We start from the raw sequence: 19,065 nt of genomic DNA, 5'->3' as shown, positions 1-19,065 counted from the left end.
ACCTATGCGCTCAAGGCGAGCTGCAGGATACGGGTCCGCGTCTTGAGAAACAATATACCGCTGACGATGCGGGGCATGATTCCTGTGGTTGCTGGGGTGGTGCTGGTCTCCACTCTTACGGCTGTGCCTGGCCCACTTCGGACAATAGCTCTCCCAGCTGACGGCTCCGTTCTACGACTCTCTGCAACCTTTCCGTCCACGCTCTTCCTTTCTCGCAGTGGTTGGGGAAGTGTACCCGGCGTTCACAGGCGTTCAACGCCCCTACTCTAGCACACTGTCTGCCAATCCGTTTTATGCGCGTTTGACAAAGTTCATCCAAGGTTACTCCAGCAGGTACATCTTGCACTCCGCATCCTTTCACTAGTTCCGTAGTTGTGGAGACATTAGTTCTGGATACATGAGTCGGCTAAAACTGAGTACCAGTTCACAATTAAAACTCATTCGCGTACTAATGGTAAACGACAGCTTAACCATTTCTTTCTTACTCATTCTTTTAGCATGCTCAGGCATGTGGAAATAGTTTTGTGCGCAGTTCGACTCTAAAGTCTACAGAACATCGCCTGACTGAAAGGCTTGTGCTGTAAAGGAACTTACCCCCACTGCAGCCCCCCTCCTAACAAGGAAAGAACAAGGTCAGCTTACACACCTGCATGAATGTTTAAGATCGACCATGCTCTTTATCATCTTGCGCTGAGTACAACTATGGGTAATACAGAGCCCTTCATCTGGTCCTGCAAGGACTTCTTTTCTTAAAGGGGGACGCTTCTTGACTGGACGTTCGCCCGAACAAGTAGAACCGTTAGTTTTCTCGGAAGGACGGCGTCTAGTGCGCAAAGTAGTGTAATGAATTCTTCCCACATTGCTGTGAGAGGCTAAACATATTGTCTACTGGGGCAATATTTGACGCACAAAGAATCGCTGAGGCGGAGTGATTTCCAGCCAAGTATGCCAGGCTTACCCCGCCTGTATACATCATGACCATAACAAGGAATATGTGCTCGTGCTGGACGTGCTCACGTGAAACATCGTGTTGACTGGGCGTGTTCTCGCGAAACTTGACAAGGCGTCGACACTCGACGTACAACCAACGAAAATACTCGCAGCAGATGCGTTTTATTATCCGGCGCTGACTGGCCCCCGCAAAACGTTTTCTTTTTTTTTTTTCTAAGTAAACTTACTTGGAAAAAGTGGTGCAACACGTGACTCACCAGCTGTATTGAGAGTGCAACGAGCGATGTCCATGGGCCCGAATTCGTGATTTAAAGTGTCATGAGGGCAATTGTTAGCCCCTCTAAAGAGACCGCCACCGACCGATTAAACGCCTTTTCTTGATCATTTCCGACAGATAAGAAAACTCATGCGGACCCAATGCACCTGTTGAAATCTATGCGAAGCGAAGTTCAAGAAAAGTGGTTAACTAAATGATTTGCTGTTTTGCAGCTAACGGCGATGTGTACAATTTGGAAATGAAAGGTGTATGCACTGAAACGACACCCATCAAGCAACATTTACGGATTCGGTACGTTTCGTGCCATAGTGGGACGTATCCATCCTGGAAGATTTACCGAGAACGACCACACCCCCAGTGGAACATATCGAATGGCTAAATCAAGGAAAGTAAAGTAAATCAAGAAATTTTTGTAATATAATCACAATTTCATTACCAGATCGGAGTACTTTAGAAACATTTGTGAACCGACGTCATACGTCATATATTCATATTTTATGTAGGAATCGTACTTGGTGGGCCTTGCCAATTCTGGAGGGTTGGCCAAGAGCTAAGTGGTACATATTGCGTGGCTAAATCAAAGAAAAATAAAGTACATCAAAGAATCCGGTAAATATATTTTGCCATATCATTAACAGATCGGCGCGCTTTAGAGGTGCCTGTGAGCTGACATTATAATTAAGTGCAGGCTCCTTGTACTAAGTCATTTTTTTTGTTACGAAGAGCAGAGCTGGACATTCATGCTCAGTATACAAGGTTTATATGAAAGTACCCACTTCTTGCGTACCTTCATATAATATTTTTGTATATATCCACACATATATTCGCGAGACAGCAACCCCCGCCAGCAGGCACGGTCAAGAATATCTGGTAGAGTTCGCGAAGAAAGCTTAGCTTTAAATAAAGTCTGAAACGAAATGACCGTTATAACCTTTTATGGATGTTGTCAGAAGAGCAATTATATCACTTTTGTGTTGGCCATCATGTACCCTATCAACTGCCGTCAGTTATCGAACCCTTAATAGGCTGATGTTCGGTAGACAGAAACATTTGAGCATTAAGATTGAGTGCATCTAGTTACCTATTTATATTTGCGCAAGCTCTGAAATTCGTATGCATGCGTTGAGGTTAACCTCTGCACAAAGTGACGGGTTTAAAGCCAGTGAGAAGGGCAACTGCGTGGCTAATCATCGTAGCACACTTGTCATTGAAGCGGAAGAAAATTGCAGTAGGCCAGCTACAGAGGCTGAAGCTACACTTCGCTCGTGGTATTTGGCAGAAAACCTTCCCTTCTTTTCTTTGTCTGTATGCGCACAGGTGAATACATATCTTTCAATAGCATAACTCAAGAAACTTGTAATCGCATGGATATGTATTTGCGCAAGCACTCTATGCTTAGAATGAATTGAAAAGGTGGAGAAAGTCTGAAAGCAATTTTACAACAAGTGAACAGGAGGGTATGCCAAATATCACAGCTGGCAACAGAGTAACAAAGTGGAGCACATTGGTAATTGTGTGAAAGTATCAATTTTCTCATAGCACGCGAATTGTTAACTTTTCCTCTGCTCTTGATAGGATATCATCACAATGCTGACATATACATGCACAAAAAATCTGGCTATTACTCAAAACAGAATTTTCGTGCTAATATGGTAAGGCGAATGTAGTACTAATCTCACTAACTACGATTTTCACAAAAGAAATTTGACATATGAGGTTTAGAGAGAGAGAACAAAGAGCCACGAGGAAAGACAAGGAGGTTAGCCAGACAAGTGTCTCGTTTGCTGTCCTACACAAAGGAAAGAGTTACAAGAAAGAAGAGAAAGAGTGACAAAGAGAGCACTAGAAAGGTGCACACGCGTTGGTGCACATAATATCTGCCAGTGGTTATTGAGCGCTAGACACGGTCACAGCTACGATGGCGCTAACGTAAATATTATGTGTTTTACAGGTGAGCACTAAAAGTATATAAAGATGCGGTCTTTGCTGGTTCTCTTCTGGGCATCGGTTGTCGTCTCCAAAAAGGTTCTGCCGCATATCATCTTCGTCCTCGTTGATGATCTGGTAAGTCAGAATACGCAAGTTTCGATAAGGTGCCTCCTTCTCATGGTCTCGTAGTATTGTTCATGGTGTACACGGACATATCTGTTCATATAAGAAAATACTAACGCAGCAAGTAGTTTCCTGGGATTTACAGCAAAAAAAGTACAATGCATACTGGGGCGCAAAGTGATCTGATGTTGAAAGTTTGCTATAATCAAGCCTTAGGGCCTATTTGCACTGAGCAACATGTTTTCCAACAGCCACGCAACATGTTTCCTAAATGTGGGCCAATGTAATGGTCAGCATCGGTTTGTCATTTGTTTACAACATATGTCGACATCTGTAAAATTCGTGTCGCACTGCACAAATCACACATGTCGTAACGAAATGTTCGTTGAAGATGCATGTACAATTCGTTAATTTAGAGACATGGAATGACGATAACGACATAAGATGAATCAAATAAAAATGACATCGCTGCAGCAGCACACTGAAAATAGAGCAGACTGTCCGCTAGCGCCTGATGGCCCAATGCAATCACTGGAGATAGGCGACCCGAATTGTCCGCGTTGTTTCGTGGGCCTGTTGCGCATAAGGAGCACTTGGAATTGTACAGCATTCCTTTGCGCAGGTCAGCGAATAACCTTCCAGTCAAAGCCGTACAAAACTGGTCATATTTCAGGCAAGCGTCTGCGTCTCGACTATCAGCTGCCTGAATACCTTGGCGCCCTTGAACACTGAAAGCAGTCGTGTCTTCTTCAACTACTCTGACACGTTCGTTTTATTCAACAGGGTTGGGACGATGTCAGCTTCCACGGGTCGTCACAGATCCCCACTCCAAACATAGACACACTGGCGGCCGATGGCATCATCCTCAACAACTACTACGTGCAGCCAATGTGCACTCCGTCCAGGTCGGCGCTGATGACCGGCATGTACCCCATACATACGGGTGAGCTATCCAATGCTGTCAGTTCAATATGTATCGGGCGCTGAGTTTACTCAAGCCACGCACACAGACCTAGCTTAGCCACGCGTCGTGGCACCAGAATAAAAAAAATACACTAAGAAATAAATCGTGAGGTCGCTAATCTTTCACTTAGTTTTTATGGAAGGTGGTAATTTTTCGAGTTTAGCGAAGGTTTGTGAACAAATTAACGTTCGCCTCAAGCACATGAAAAAAGCTTGTAATACGGGGCTGGCAAAGAAATCTTGCGCATCACCGTAACTACAGCGGTGGCCGAATGATACACGCGAAAATAGGGTTGCGGTCAAATAACTACCTTTAGATTGCGAAGGATCACTTGTGGCATAGAGCAGGTAACCAGCTGGACTTGCCCGAAGCAAATAAGAACGAGACGCATCAGCTATGGTGGCTTGCTCTGCTGAGAGCAGACGCTCTGGTGGAACATCGGCGCTCAATCCCGAACCAGTGTCGCCTACTCTACATTTCTCAAGCGTACTGTGCTCCCATGTTCTGAACGGTCCTAACAAGGGGTCTACATAGAGAGAGAGAGAGAGAGAGAGAGAAATAAAGGGAGAGATTTGGCAGAGAGAAAGGAACAGCAAAAGTAGAGCATCTCTCATCGCATTTCGCACTCATGCAACTCGAGAACCCTCTTGGTCAAACCATCAGTTACGAGACAGCTATATGCCGCATCCTTTTCTTGTGGCATTGGCATGCACGTTCAGGTGTTTTAAAATTTATGATAGGCACCACTAGTCAGCCCACAACCCAAATTATGTCCGTGATAAACTATGGCAGTGCCATGAGATGTCATAGGTCATGTGTAGTGTCCGCGAGTTTTCGACGACAAAATCTGTCCGTGTCAAGCCTGGAATAGTTTTAACCTTGGCTTCGTGATATCGATCGATGCGTAAAAGAGTCGTCCTCCATTTTAATTTAGGTAGCAAACAGAAATCGTTATTAAGAGAGAGAGAAAAAAGAAATAAAGGAAAGGCAGGGGGGCTAACCACAAGCACGTGCGGTTTGGTATTAAAGTGGTAACAAAAGGCAAAATCCTAACCGACCTTGGGCTTCATTAGCGTCAGATTACCGTCAGTACACTTATGAAGGATAGAAAGACTTACCCTGTCGAGTGTAGCAAACAGATACATTACGGGTGGCCTCATTCTTAAACTACTTCTAAACAAAGCATCGTAAGTATCCCTTAATGCGGAGTTTCTGTCGCCGCTTTTGTCTTCTATTCATGCGTTTTTCACCTGAAGAAATTTCCAGTGGAAGGAAAATAAAAAGTTTGCGGAGGCAACGGCTTAATTATTTGAACAATCAATGTTTTGTTTTACAAGTGTACTTGATTAGGAGCATTGTATGCAGTGTTCAGAAAACGACACTCACCCTGTTTTCTTTTTTCTGTTCTAATACAAACGTTTTTCCTACCTGGCAAATATACTTTATGAATGTGAGCTTTGTGTAAGTTTCGTATTCGTATAGCAATTTATGAATGTGATAATAAAGTTTCCACCGAAGGTTCATTTCAGTTGCGCAACTCTGATTATCCTGTAGTTAGGCGACTACATTTCTTTCGGCTAAATAAAACCGATAAACCTGACATAAGATGCGCGGGGACAAGAGCGAGGGCAAGAAGCGCCACTCACAAGTATACTAAAATAATTTTTTATTAGCTCGTGCGTTTTATTTTCCAAACCTACCTTCGGTTAGACTAAACAAGATTTCATTTTCGACACATATACGCGAATGTGCTGCGCACTCCACACGCAGCTAAAATAGGGCCTTAGCTTAATAACTCAGTGTTAGCGCTTCTCGGGCAGAGTGCTGCACTACAGAATGTAAGCAGCAGCCAGTAGCCGATAAGCCGGTGAACTTACCGTAATCACACAGGGCCATGAGCTTTGACTCAATGCTGACAAACTTCTTGTTTCGCAGGCATGCAGCACTGGGTGATCAGGAGTCCAGAACCGTGGGGACTGCCTCTCGAGCTGAAAATTATGCCGCAGTATCTCAAAGAGCTCGGCTACGCAACGCATCTTGTCGGAAAGGTAAAGCGGTGCTGTTTTTAGAAAAAATTACTCAAGTTCACTGAGGAGTCAGAGAGGCAAAATAATGTTTGTATAGCATGCTGTGTTTTTCTATTATTTTTGCTGCGTCATAAGTTTACGACGAGGAATAGGCCTCTCTGTTGGCTGTTTCCAATACTTTAGATGCTTTAGTCACTTCCGCGAAACGTTCACTGTAAGATCAGTGTAACTCAAGCTCCTTTCCGGTAACGCTTTTACGTAGCACTCACAGTCGAGTGCAAAAGTCTAGAGGCCATGGCACACGCCAAAAAAAAATTATTTCTTCTAGCACAGCCGTGCAACGTGTAAATGTATAAAAGCATGGCGCTGGTCAAGCAGGCGCACGTGGGCAGTACACTTGAGTTCAGCCTTTATGCTCAGGCTGAGAAGAAAAAACTGAAATTTAGAGGCAACTCTCCTCCTTAATCTTTTGCACTCGACTGTACGTGATAGAAGCGCCTTGCCTACATAAAGATTTCCATGAATATAGAGTCGCCTCATTAATTGACAACGTTTACTCATCATCATGATGTCAACAAGGAATTTTCTAACAAATCCATACAGAACACTCACCAGTTGCGCCCTTTAATGTGCGTTTTTTTGCGTGCAGTATTATAGCTGTGATGTTCAATACCTTCTGCATAGTATGTCATGAGATCATTGTCTATTCCAACGTTTCAAGACGTTCATAATGTGCTCGCGTGCTATTATAGTGCACGAAAACGTCATCCCTTTGTCCCTATTTTACTACCAACATAATTGTGAGGCAAACTGAACAGTATTTCATAAAAACTATTTTGTCGTCGATACATTATTCTTGTCCCTAAATTTCGAGGAACGGTTACGAGGCCGACATTGTGTGCAAAATGTAGCAAATCTTCGGCCGTAGTGACGCCGCAGTTGGTTGCCGTTATGTTTGATAAGAACAACTTCGACGCTTTCACATTTTCATGCAACAAGGCTAAAATTCTGAGAAAATGTCACACGAAGTACGAATTTTCTTCCAGTTTCTCGCGTAAATAAGTGAATGCCGATATTGCGTTTACAGTAATGCTTCGCAGCTTGATCGAGAGAAGCAGTTATTCAAATCATAAGCACACTTCATCGAATAGTTAGATGTACTTTGATGCGTGTAACTATTCATGTCTGAACTTCAATATTTGAAAGCATTGCATTGTTTTCTGCACTGTAATTTTTCTCCGCGTTACCATGTGTTAGGGCCACATTTATGATTATATGCTGTTTTTCTTACTATTTCCATTACAGTGGCATCTAGGGTATTTTCAGAAAGAATATACGCCAACATACCGTGGCTTTGACTCATTTTACGGATACTACAATGGATTCATCGACTACTACCACCACAGAAACCAATATGTAAGTGCGGCCATTATAACTAAACTATTCCGTTCCAAGACCGTCACCACGTGGTATCGTTGTGCTTCCAAACTACTGATCTGGAGATTAAGATAAACAGACTTCTTTCTCTTGTGTCTAACAGAGTGTAAGGTCTTGTTTTCACCGGATGGCTTGTCAAATCTCTATTTTTTTAGCACAAAGAAACATTATTTGTCATTGCTTTCAGTGATGGGCTAAAGACATCTCCTTCTAATACGCTCCCGGAAACTATATTCCCTAATAATTATGATGAACTGAAGCTGCCTAGAAGGCTGAAAAATGTCATCTGCACCATTTTTCAGTTTTCGAGTGAGTCAGCTAGGCCATAAAGGCTCTTCAGTATTGTAAATTTACAGGCATCTAGGTTTTACGAACTCTGATGAAGCCACTCGTCATTTACGCATCTGTTTTTTGACCTGCAGAAAAGGCATGTCGGTCTGGACTTCAGGATGAACATGGCCCCGACGCAGAAGGGCTCTGGTCGGTACGCCACCGATCTCTTCGCTGACCATGCCATATCACTCATTGAAAGCCACAACAAATCCCAGGTGACTTGCTAGCACAACCGTATATTTACTTTCGCCTAATCGGGTTCCCTAGTTTTTTCTTCTTCGCGGAATATGCACCTTGTTAGTTAAAGCTTACAAAACATGAACGGTGAAAAAAGGCAGATGCTATTTTCCCTCTGGTCTGTCTTTGGGTACGCTATTTCAAGCGCTTAATATTCAAGCCGATTTGTAAATAACACAAAGTTCAAAGATGAAAAGGGAACCTTCGTATATATCTCGAGAACGCCAGAAGACAATAAACATCCAATCAAGATGCGCAAAGCTGGATCAAACATTGGTTATCTATTCAAAATAAGCATTGCCAGCAAGTTATTGCGGAAGCGGCACATACCACCGGCCTTCGGTGAGCTTGATGGCGTGTGAAACCTACTCTAGATTTGAAGACAATATTCTTAAAGCGGCGATACCTGAAATAAACTACTTAAAGTGGGAGCGACCTGAACATTTCCCCATTGAGAAATCTAGCGTGTCTAACCACATGAGCACTTCTTCGATATTCTGGTCCCTAGACATGAGATCTCTGAAACAGAAGCATCGTCGTGGAAATAAAGCTTGACGTTTTTTAAAAAGTTCCCTGCAATGTCACCTGCGCCATATTGGACACGCCGGTTGATTAAAAAATTACAGATCTAGCTTACATGATCTCCGTGAGTTCATCCCGATGATGTTAAAATCAAACGCAAATTATTAAAAAAATTTCTTAAAAAGAGAAAGAAATCGTGTTGTATCGCTAATTCATATTTCCTTTATGCGTTTACTCTTTCTCGTCGCACACACGTTCATGCTGTGCTTCATCTCTCCCTTCTGGCTGTGCACATTGTCCTTGTCGATGCTGGCCAGTGCAACTATGATGTGTGTCGCGCATTCAAATGGAAAGGTTGCTAAACATTACTCTAATATCAATGTACATAGGGTAAACGAAGAGATGCTGATCGCCAGCTGAATGCTACCCAATCCAGATTTTAGGCAGTTTGCTTATTTTGTGGTATTGATGCATTTCAAGGTGGACGAACTGTGGAGGAGCTGTGCTGTGGAGCAGTCTCAACGAAGTTTACAATCAGCAGTGAAATGTCCTATAACCTTAGCATATCAGTGTGTTCATAACATCCATCATATTTTGATCTGTGAAAAGAAGATCCCCAAATTTTTTTTGTGAAGCACAGTGCAGAAAATATCGACCTTGGGAGAATCCCGTATATATCTCAGAAACAATACGTGCAAGAATTACTTGGCCATTCTAAATAAATGTAACGTTTGCTAGCTACACCGCAAAATAAATTAGAAATTATATCTATTATTGTAGATATTTGTTTCGCATTTATGCAAGCAAGTCCATGAGATATGATTTATACTTAACCCGTATTTCACCTGAATAACTTGTCACATACGAGTCCATTCTTGTGTCTAGTACTTCACCACAAAATTTTACGCAACACAAAATCTGAGAAAAAGCTGCATATCTGCGCAGCCTTGCAACGAAGCCAAGTATTCGCATTTATAGCCTCTACCACTATATGTGAACAACATATAGATGTTCGGTTTTACTGATTACTGTTACAGGCTGCTCGGAAATTGAACGTTTTCTGAGAACCCATGGTCCGTAAACTTTTGAGGTTGACTCTACATAACTTCCTTGGGTTAAAGGTATTGGTGCGCTAAGTACCCATGATAAATTATTGCATCTCGTGAACTTGAAAGGTTTGTGAAATGTTGAACAGCATAAATACAGTAGTTTCAAAGAAGCATCGAGCACTATACGGTGCGGCATTGCAATCGATGTTCCACCACGCGATAGTTCAAACAGATTCGGCAGAGACACTCAAGACGGCTTATGTGTGTGAAGGCAAAAGCTTTATAGTCGCTTTGGTGAAATGTTCTCGATTTATATTTTAGACATGCTTTAAAGTTATTTCTGCTGATTTTGAATGTATGTTTGCATGTGCGTTGGCAACAGATCGGCTCATTTTACACAATCATGACGTGGTGTCGAGAGTCCTTCGCGATAGACACAGCCGCGATGAAATCCGAAGAAAAAGTGACGCGCGGGAGGCAGCGAGCTCATTTCATACAACCATGACATGAACTTGAACTTTGAACTTTATTTGCATCTATACAACGTACAGATAGCAGGGGCACAGACAAAAAGCCATAAAATCGGCTTGACTAGGTCTGTGTCCCTTATTGGTTTCTTTGGCATCACGTAGCAATGCGTGCACAAATACAAGATGAACAATAAAAAATATAAACAATATGGGGATAAATGCGACTACTTATACAAAGTTATTTCGCACTGCGGCGAAAAAATTGACATGAGTGCAGAAATAATATTGTCATACAGGTTACGAAAAACACGAACAGGAAGACAACAAAATGCAGACATCATGAATCCCTTCTCGTTCACGGGTAACATTCACATGGCGCAATCTCCCCCGAATTGGCTGCGCCATCACGCGCCCAACAAATGAGAGATAGAACCGTGGAACCGCCGTAGCATCAGAGAAGCGAGCTCATCTCGCCCCCCGGAGGTCTTGGTTCCATTCCCCACCCAGACTCAAGAGTACCAATTTTTTTCAAAGCCATTAATTTACTTTTTGTACACGAACCTTCCTGAGTAAGATGGCGTCAATCCGAGCATGTTTGACGTGTTTTTACTCTCTGCGCCGTCGGCCATTTTGAGTACCATAGCTCGGCGCCGCCACCGCCGATGACGCCAGATTTTTATTTTCGCGTAATTGGGCATATAATGTTTTCGAATTAAGTACACTAGCGTGTGACCTATAGATATTACCACACCAGCTTTTCTTTTGAGGGTTGAAAAAAGATTGCAATGGTACTTTCTTCGAATTGCAATTTCTAAATAATTCTGCGCTCGCTCTAAACGAATTAGGAGTGCATTTGGGATACAGGTTAAAGTAACGTTCTCTTGTACGAATGTTGCCTTTCAGGTTATGATTAGAATATCTTCATAGTGTATTTTTCCACCTGCTGCTATTCGCTTCTTGATTCTCTTTCAACGTGAGCTGCGCCCTTAATTATACTTTCTTCTGCTAGTACAGTTACTAGACTGCTAAGAACTTACAGTTATTCAAACCAGCTATGATTCTTTAATTGATAATTCCAAATACGTTGCTTCTCTGCAAAGCGTAAAATTTATGTTTGCTGTTTAATGCTTTAAAAGATGAAATAGCACCAGCTGGGTGTTTCGTCAAGCCAGCTATCGTACTTTTCTTAGTAGAGAATTCCTAGTACGTTGGTTATTCGCACAGTGTAGAAGTTATGTTTGCCATTTAATCCCTTAAGCCTCGTGCAGATAACACTGGCTAATGGTGGTTTAGAAGGTGTGTCGCCAAGGCCGCTGGCAGTGTGCTATCAAGCGGTCATTCTGTCGCGCTCCAAGTTTACGGACGCTTGGCTCTTCTTCATTATTTTCGGTAGCCTCTGTTTTTGTACCTCAGCCACCTGGCACCTCACGCAGCCACGGAGAAAGAGCCCCTGCAGGCACCAGATGAGAACGTTCGCAAGTTCGGCTATATCGGAGACGGCAACAGGACGATGTTTGCAGGTGAGCACTTAAGGTGCACCGTTTCTGTAACCGTGAAGATATACCTCAACGACAATTTATTTCCTTGGACATCAGGGAATAATCATGATGTGTGTGGCGGGTGACGACGAGCAGCGTCAGTGAAAAAGTGAGGATACGTAAAATGGCATGTCCAACCAGACTGTTCACAGCCTGCCTTACTACAGTCTTTCAGCATTAGAAGCGAGCTTTCAGAAACCGACCATCCCTGTTGTCTTGATTGTAGCCCTTGATGTCATCCGAAGATAAATATTTTGTTAATATCCTTGTAGAGTGGCTGGACGGTCATTGTTTGCCTTGGCGTGAGCGCTCACGACAACGGCTTGCTTGATAAACGTGTGCGGCTGTTAAATGACGCTGCTTGATTGTGAAAAAAATACGCGTGAATTCCTTTACTTGAGGATCTATCTCACTTTTGAATTTTTGTCACTCCTTAGATGTCATATGCCCCGTATCATAATCATATATGACGATATGGATTTGTACGGAAACATGCTGGTTTTCATACAGTATTCTGTATAATCTTACAGGAATATGGATGGGGCATGTGGGAGCTTTCAGTAGGGTCGAGAATTACTGGTAAATGATGAATACCGCAGCGAGATATCGGCCTTTTGTCTAGCGTGCCTTTATGTCATTGGTAAACAATGTTCGATACAAATAAACCAGTCATTCCCTCAAATTGTTTCCATCAAGTGAATGATTGTATCCTAAGGAAAAAAAAAAAGTCGCAGTTTCGCCAGAAAGGCGAAGCATCGATTGTGACATCAAAATTAGCAGACAGCCATACGAGATAAGGATAGCCTTTTATCGGCCGTATCAACTTGTAAACGTTCGCTTGCTAACTGAATTAACAAGCGAGGTGTCAGCGCGCACAGCAAGCGTGAACACATCTGACTCGATGACCGCGGACACTCGCTGTCGAAACGCTGGCGTGAGCAAGTGCCGCCGCAGCAGCGAGCAAAGTGACCTCCATGCCTTCTATCGCTTCAACGGAAACTCAAATTTGTTTTGAACACATATACACAGTTAACAGGAAAGGGAAAGCGAGGAGCAGGCTGGCAACTACCACCGGAAGGGGCACAACGCCTGCCTACTCTTCTGAAGGGAGGTGACAGCAACACAGAAATGGAAGATAGGAAGGAGGGGAGGAAAGAAGAAAGGAAGAGCAACAGGACAAATTTAAAGACTAAAGTATAACACAGTACAGATCACACACAGTAGGGCCGGTCACTGAAGGTCACACTACTACAGAATGTTGAATGTTAACGCTACAAACGTGAACCTAAGTTGGTTAACTCTAGAAAGGTAAGTAGGGCGCGATGGGCCTGATCACGTTTAGAGGCACAACCAATGGGGTATAAACATTCCTCGAGTGTCGCGCACTGCAACACTGCAGGCCAAGGAGATGATAGTTTCTCACTAGCGACATGCGCTGCTCACTGAAAGCGGGACACTCAAATATAACGTGTTCAAGTGTCTCGCAGCAGTCAGAAGACGTACACAATGAACTTGCCACACGTCCTTGTCTGTATAAACGTTCGTATACGTTCACGCAACCAACCCTCAACTTGAGTAGTTGTGATCTAGCGCGACGAGGCAAGTCTCGAACGCGAACACGGGGCGGGAATGTTCCCTTTGCGACGCGCTGGTCTGGATGCTGCTTGATTAGGTGGCGACGAATCAGCAGACGGGCGTCATCAAGCTTGCACAAAATTTCTGGGCAGTCACAATTGTTATGAGCGCAAGTTTAAGCGAGCCAGGCAGCCTCTTCATTTCCGGCGATTCCTACGTGTGAAGGTATCCATTGAGCAACGAGAGATACCCCACGTGATGTAATTTTGCTCGCAGAGTCAGTAATGCTGCGCACAAGTGGACAATCAATCTCACTGCGTTGTAATCTGCTAAGGGCAGCACGGGAGTCCGTAAAGATGGCAACCTTCGATGTAGTTAACTCCTGTTGCACGTATTTCAGTGCAACATTAATCGCTGCTAGCTCCGCAGTTGTTGACTCAAAGCCGACAACACATGGCACGCACAAAGCTACGAACCGTCGACGCACCTAGACTCAGATCGCCCTCAATATATGGCCGCGCGACCGCGCGCAGCCGCCACACACGCAGTTGCAGCCGGAGTTAAACGCCGTCCTCCCTCCCTCCCCTCCGCCCAGTGCCTCGCAACGTTGGGTGCCTCGCGCGCGAATGAAGACGGCACGCTTCCTCCCTGCTCTCCTCCCTTTCGCGTGAGCGAGCTGGCGCCGCGATCTTAGGCTTCCCTCGCAACCTTTCACTCGCACACACAGCGTAGGGCGCGCGGCAACGGTATTATGGCCCTTAGACTTTATACAGAACATTACGGCAACGCCGACGGGTGAAATGCGCCTGGAGTGTCCATATAATTGCTATTGCGATAGTAAATCAGTCAGGCAATTATTCGATGCGACCAACCCAATTAATACTAAAGCCTCACACTATGGGCTCTCCCTCTGTCTCTGTACTATGTCCTGCGCTTTCCTGTTTTTCTGTGCTTCGTATATACTACCACAAAGAATACATCACGCACTACAGATCACAGGAAAGCATTATTGATGTACAATGGGCGCTGTGATGGTGAAAATATTCAACTGTTAGGACGACATTTCATCGCTTTTCTTTTGGATGTCACTTTGCGACAATTTTCTGTGCTACAACCTTAGCTGTAGTGCCGTTCCTTAAGGTGCGGTTTCACGGCTTTCGCACTTGCTCCTGCCCGTGGTCTTGCATTGAAATGGTGTAGCAGCAATATGTGTCTGCAGGGTTGTAGATTCTTCGTTGTTTTGGTGATATTCAACTCTCTGACTCGCAGCCATGGTTGACAACCTTGATGAGTCCATAGGAAGGCTCACGGAAGCTCTACAACGTGCCGATATGCTGGAGAACGCAATAATAGTGTTCAGCAGCGACAATGGGGCGCTGCCGTACGGCACCCACGCCAACAGCGGCTTCAACTGGCCCCTGCGTGGCACCAAGATGTCGCTCTGGGAGGGAGGGGTCCGCGTGCCGGCATTCATCTGGAGCCCCCTCCTGCAGAAGCGGCGTCGCGTTTCCCGGCAGCTCATGCACATCACCGACTGGCTGCCTACACTTTACGCCGCTGCAGGTAGGGGCACGGTCTCGAATTGCCACATCGACATTATAACAAAGTTGTCTAAGGAACGCATACGTGTATGTGTGCTCTCTCTCTATCTCTCTGTCTCTCTCTCTCTCTCTGCTTTCCTGTCACTTTACCTCCCCCTCCCCTCTCTCCCAAGCGTAGGGTACCAAACGGGATCTTCTCCTCTTGTTAACCTCCCCGCCTTTCTCTTTTTTTTTTCTGTCGCTCTCTATGTCTAAGGAACGAGATTTACCTAAGAAAAGCACAAGAGCCATTCTCACCTACCGCTAGGTTGCACAGCACCCAGTGCTATTACGCACATGGATACGCAGATACACGGAGGTTCGAGTGCGAGATCAGTTTCGTGTAGCCATCTAGCTCATGGGCCTTTAAGCACAAACCATGCATATATACACCAATAACGTAATGAGTCTCCCATCGCATTAACTTCACCGGCGATACAGACGCAGAATCACCTTAGAGGGTGGAGTTAAGTTTCAAAATCGAGATTGATGATCCAGTTACTCACACCTGTTTATGCCAGAACTCAGTTTGTAGACCGCCAATAGGGAGTTTTATAGATACCATTAATATCGCATCCATATATAGTTCATTGTTCTAAACATAACATATCGCTACCGCAGAGACAACGGATACCTGAAACGGGGAGACAATAAGGACAGAAACAGTTGATAGTCTATATATAGGCTGTAGTAAACGCGTACGGGAAGCCTATACACAGCGTCCGTAACTCTCCATGTGAGTGGCAAAAGCACTTTTTGGGGGATCGAAAAGTCCGGTTCTGCAACTTGCCCGTAATATGTTTAAGCTAGTAAACGAGGTCATAATCCACAAGAGCTTGTTCGCAATCTATAGCCACTATCCTAAAGCATGTGCGTTCCAGGTGTGTTGCCTCTTTCTCTCAGGCTCTAGTCGAGCAGCACTCGCCCACAGTTATATTGTTGTCACTGAGCCAAGTCAAATGTTTTGCTCTTTTCGAACAGGGGGCAATCCTTCGAGCCTGGGCTACGTGGACGGCTACAACATGTGGGAGGCCCTGTCCCGCGGTTGGCGGTCGCCGCGCAAAGAAGTGTTGCTCAACATCGACCCAGTGACGGGCTCGGGCGCCCTGCGCTACGGCAAGCACAAGATCGTGTACGACATTCCCATCAGGGGTTCGTCGGACGTGCAACTCAAGACGGCCGGTCAGCCTAGGCCAACGTTGCAGGCAGATGAAGAGCTTGACTGGCTCATGGAAAACTCGCTGGCGGCCAAAGCGCTGCGCATGTTCTACAACACCAACCGGCTGCCCCTGAGACCCAACTGGAGGAGGGACGCCACGGTTCAGTGCGGCGTGCTCGCCTATCACAGCAATTTCGTCTCGCAGCAACCGCCCTACCTGTTCGACCTCGAGATCGATCCGTGCGAGATGTTCAATCTCGCCGACATAAGAAGAAGGGTGCGTGCGCATAGTCACATCAATTTCATTTTCCTTTGAGAAGAAGTTTGCTGTACTAAATGCCGCTTCTTTTCAACTTCACGAGGACCATAAACCCATACACACAGCAGCATGACATTTTCGGGCAGAATAAAAAACACACAATGATAAAATTCCACATAAGAGCAGCAAAGCGAAAAAACAACCAAATCCAGAAAATAATTCAGGCAAAATCCAACACTCGATGACTATCGATATTAATGCGATTACCATTCAAGCAACGTAGCGCCAAACCGTATTGTTGAAGACACCTTCATTTACTATCTATACTATTTAGTATATAGCATATTGCGTTGCAAAAACAAGCGAATCTGCCCTCTGACACATATCTGTTCAAAAGCAGCAGCGTACCTCTTAATTTATGTACTTATGATGCATTTTAATCACGTTTTGGTGAAAATACTTCAGAAGTACATAGCTTCCTCGCGGTGTTGCTTTATGTTTCTTGAAGTGTGTTGTTTTCCTTTATTCCCTCCTTCTTTATCCCTTACTTCACTTGTTCTGTTTTACATGAAGAGTAAGCAGGTCTATGCCAGATGGCAGTTGCCTGCCTGCTTATTCCCTTTTTCCTTTTTGTTCCTGTTGCCAAACATAAGAATGAAACACTCGTTCTTCATTTGAAACGTTCCCCCTGGCACTGCTACGCTGCATGAAAGCGAATGGCCTCAGTGACCGATTCTAGGCGTGAAGTTATGGGCATCCGCATGTACTGACACCAGACAGTACCTTCTCCCCGCCCCCTCCTTTCTTTTCTTCCCTTAAACCCCTTCCCTTCTGTAGGGTAGCAAACCGGATGTGCTTCTGGTTAACCTCTCTACCTTTCCTTCTTTCCTTTTCATCCTCCTCCTCTTCCTCCTCCACCTGGAAAGACACGAAGCGAACAGTTTCTTAGCAAAGCTCCTTGCTTAAACATTTTACACACTACGACGCTAACGGCGACCAAATTTACAGAGACGTGCTCTATTTAGTGTTAGCATTTTTTCTTATTGACACGTCGACGATGGCGTGCAGCGCTACATCGTGCAGTGCAGGCTTAAAATGCTTAACAATATTGTGTTTTATGGTACTCAATACACGAGACGTTTGGTATCGCCTAAGGGTGACGGTAAAAAAGCATCAGCCACAACTTCCATCCGGCTTACTCAGTGCTGTGCTACTTTATTGCTTCGGTGCTCACTTCTCTTAAAATTTGTTCTTTACATTATTTACTTTAGGTTTCGCTTCATGCGTAAAGCATAATCAGAATAGGTGGATCATTATCACAGCATTCAGACTAAATTTTACATTTTTGCATCATCCACAGAGCTGCGGCCTTGCAGTCACCCTGATAGTTAACCAAAACACGTCTTAAGCGCTCCTTCGCTTCTCTCGCAGAAGGTGCTGAAGTTTTCTGGTTAGCATTACCTTAATCTACTATAAAAGTGCGTCTTCCTTCGGCTGTACTCAATGTTTTCCTTTCAGGCTTTGTTTGTTAGAATTATACCACTGCACACTTATATTCAATATTTGTGTTAGGTTTGACTACGGTTGTATATTTCGCTATCATACGGGCTCTCGAAACGAACTGCAGCACAACAGCATCAAGGACCCTTTCTCTGTTCAGAATGAATATTCCCACCTATGCAGACAAATTCAAGTAAGCATTAAATTGTGCTGAGTGTCTTAACGATATGTTTGCAGCTCAATGGTTTCACCGGTTGTAGTCGCGCATAACTAATTCTCCACCTATCCCTTTTTTCAGACCATGGGCACTATGGTTCGCATGCTGCAAAGCTTCGAGCGAAACATGATTCCACACCGGAACCAACCCGAAGATCCGCGATCTTACCCCGAAAAGCACGGCGGCATATGGACAACCTGGAGGAGATCTTCATAGTAGCGACAGCACGGCCTGATTGCTTTTCTGGCGCCATGTACAAAAATGTTGTTATTGCTTTTTGTTGTTGCTTCTCTTACATTTCCATTATCTTTTTTTTTCTTGCTTTTCTCTGCCTCACGTGGAGCCACCGGTTGTGCTTTCCGCGAAGGAATCCGAGGTGAACAGCAGGCTGCTCGCCAGCGACCAATATTGCTCGTTCTTTTTTTTTTGTTGTATTTCTTTTTTTTTTCTTTTCGAAAGAACAGTGTGAAAGAGTTTCAGAACGTACTCTACAGGCCAGTGTCATCCTACACAGGTTGACCAGGAGCCGCTTAGCGAATGGAAAAAAGCCCCTCTCCACTGTGAACTTTCAAGTTTTTTTGGGGTCCCTGGTCTCGCCAAGCTGTATGTTTACAGCTTTCTTGCCAGGGTGCCCTTCAACCCTGTGTTTTGTGCATGTTGTAAATAAAACTTGACTTGATGATTTGCTCAAGACAGCGCTCCGCAATTGCTCTGTAGCCAAAACTTTGCTTAATTGAAGATGCTTAACATAGGGATGCGGGGCTCATAAGTTAGGCTTGCAAATTTTTGAAATATGATAAAGCACAGGAGGTGATTAGCAATGGCAGAAAATTAGTCATTTATGGCACGCCATGCGGTGCTAACCTATTTGTTTTTTGAGAGACTGCTCTGTACTTTAGCGACAAAAGATATACATTA

General features: G+C 44.4%; 1 protein-coding gene across 3 annotated transcripts in view; it reads left to right on the top strand.

Annotated features, from left to right (window-relative positions):
- LOC135906975 (arylsulfatase I-like) overlaps positions 1-18,838 on the top strand; it is a 35,176-nt gene extending 16,338 nt beyond the window's left edge. For 2 of the 3 annotated variants that reach the window (XM_065438624.2, XM_065438623.2), the window contains 9 exons: positions 3,180-3,292; positions 4,064-4,223; positions 6,180-6,292; positions 7,577-7,687; positions 8,131-8,256; positions 11,713-11,839; positions 14,702-14,995; positions 15,994-16,448; positions 18,229-18,838. In XM_065438624.2, the coding sequence (XP_065294696.2) occupies positions 3,203-3,292; positions 4,064-4,223; positions 6,180-6,292; positions 7,577-7,687; positions 8,131-8,256; positions 11,713-11,839; positions 14,702-14,995; positions 15,994-16,448; positions 18,229-18,363 (1,611 nt within the window). In that variant the 5' untranslated portion in view covers positions 3,180-3,202 and the 3' untranslated portion in view covers positions 18,364-18,838. Of the gene's footprint in view, positions 1-1,440; positions 1,615-3,179; positions 3,293-4,063; positions 4,224-6,179; positions 6,293-7,576; positions 7,688-8,130; positions 8,257-11,712; positions 11,840-14,701; positions 14,996-15,993; positions 16,449-18,228 lie in introns of all 3 variants that reach the window. The other variant, XM_070531860.1, reaches the window with a different exon arrangement.
- Positions 18,839-19,065: the final 227 nt, after the last annotated feature.

Source organism: Dermacentor albipictus, chromosome 1 (genome assembly GCF_038994185.2).
Source record: "Dermacentor albipictus isolate Rhodes 1998 colony chromosome 1, USDA_Dalb.pri_finalv2, whole genome shotgun sequence".
Classification (NCBI taxonomy): Eukaryota; Metazoa; Arthropoda; class Arachnida; order Ixodida; family Ixodidae; genus Dermacentor; species Dermacentor albipictus.
The sequence above is the reverse complement of the archived record's forward strand: the minus strand, read 5'-3'. Positions and strand labels throughout refer to the sequence as shown.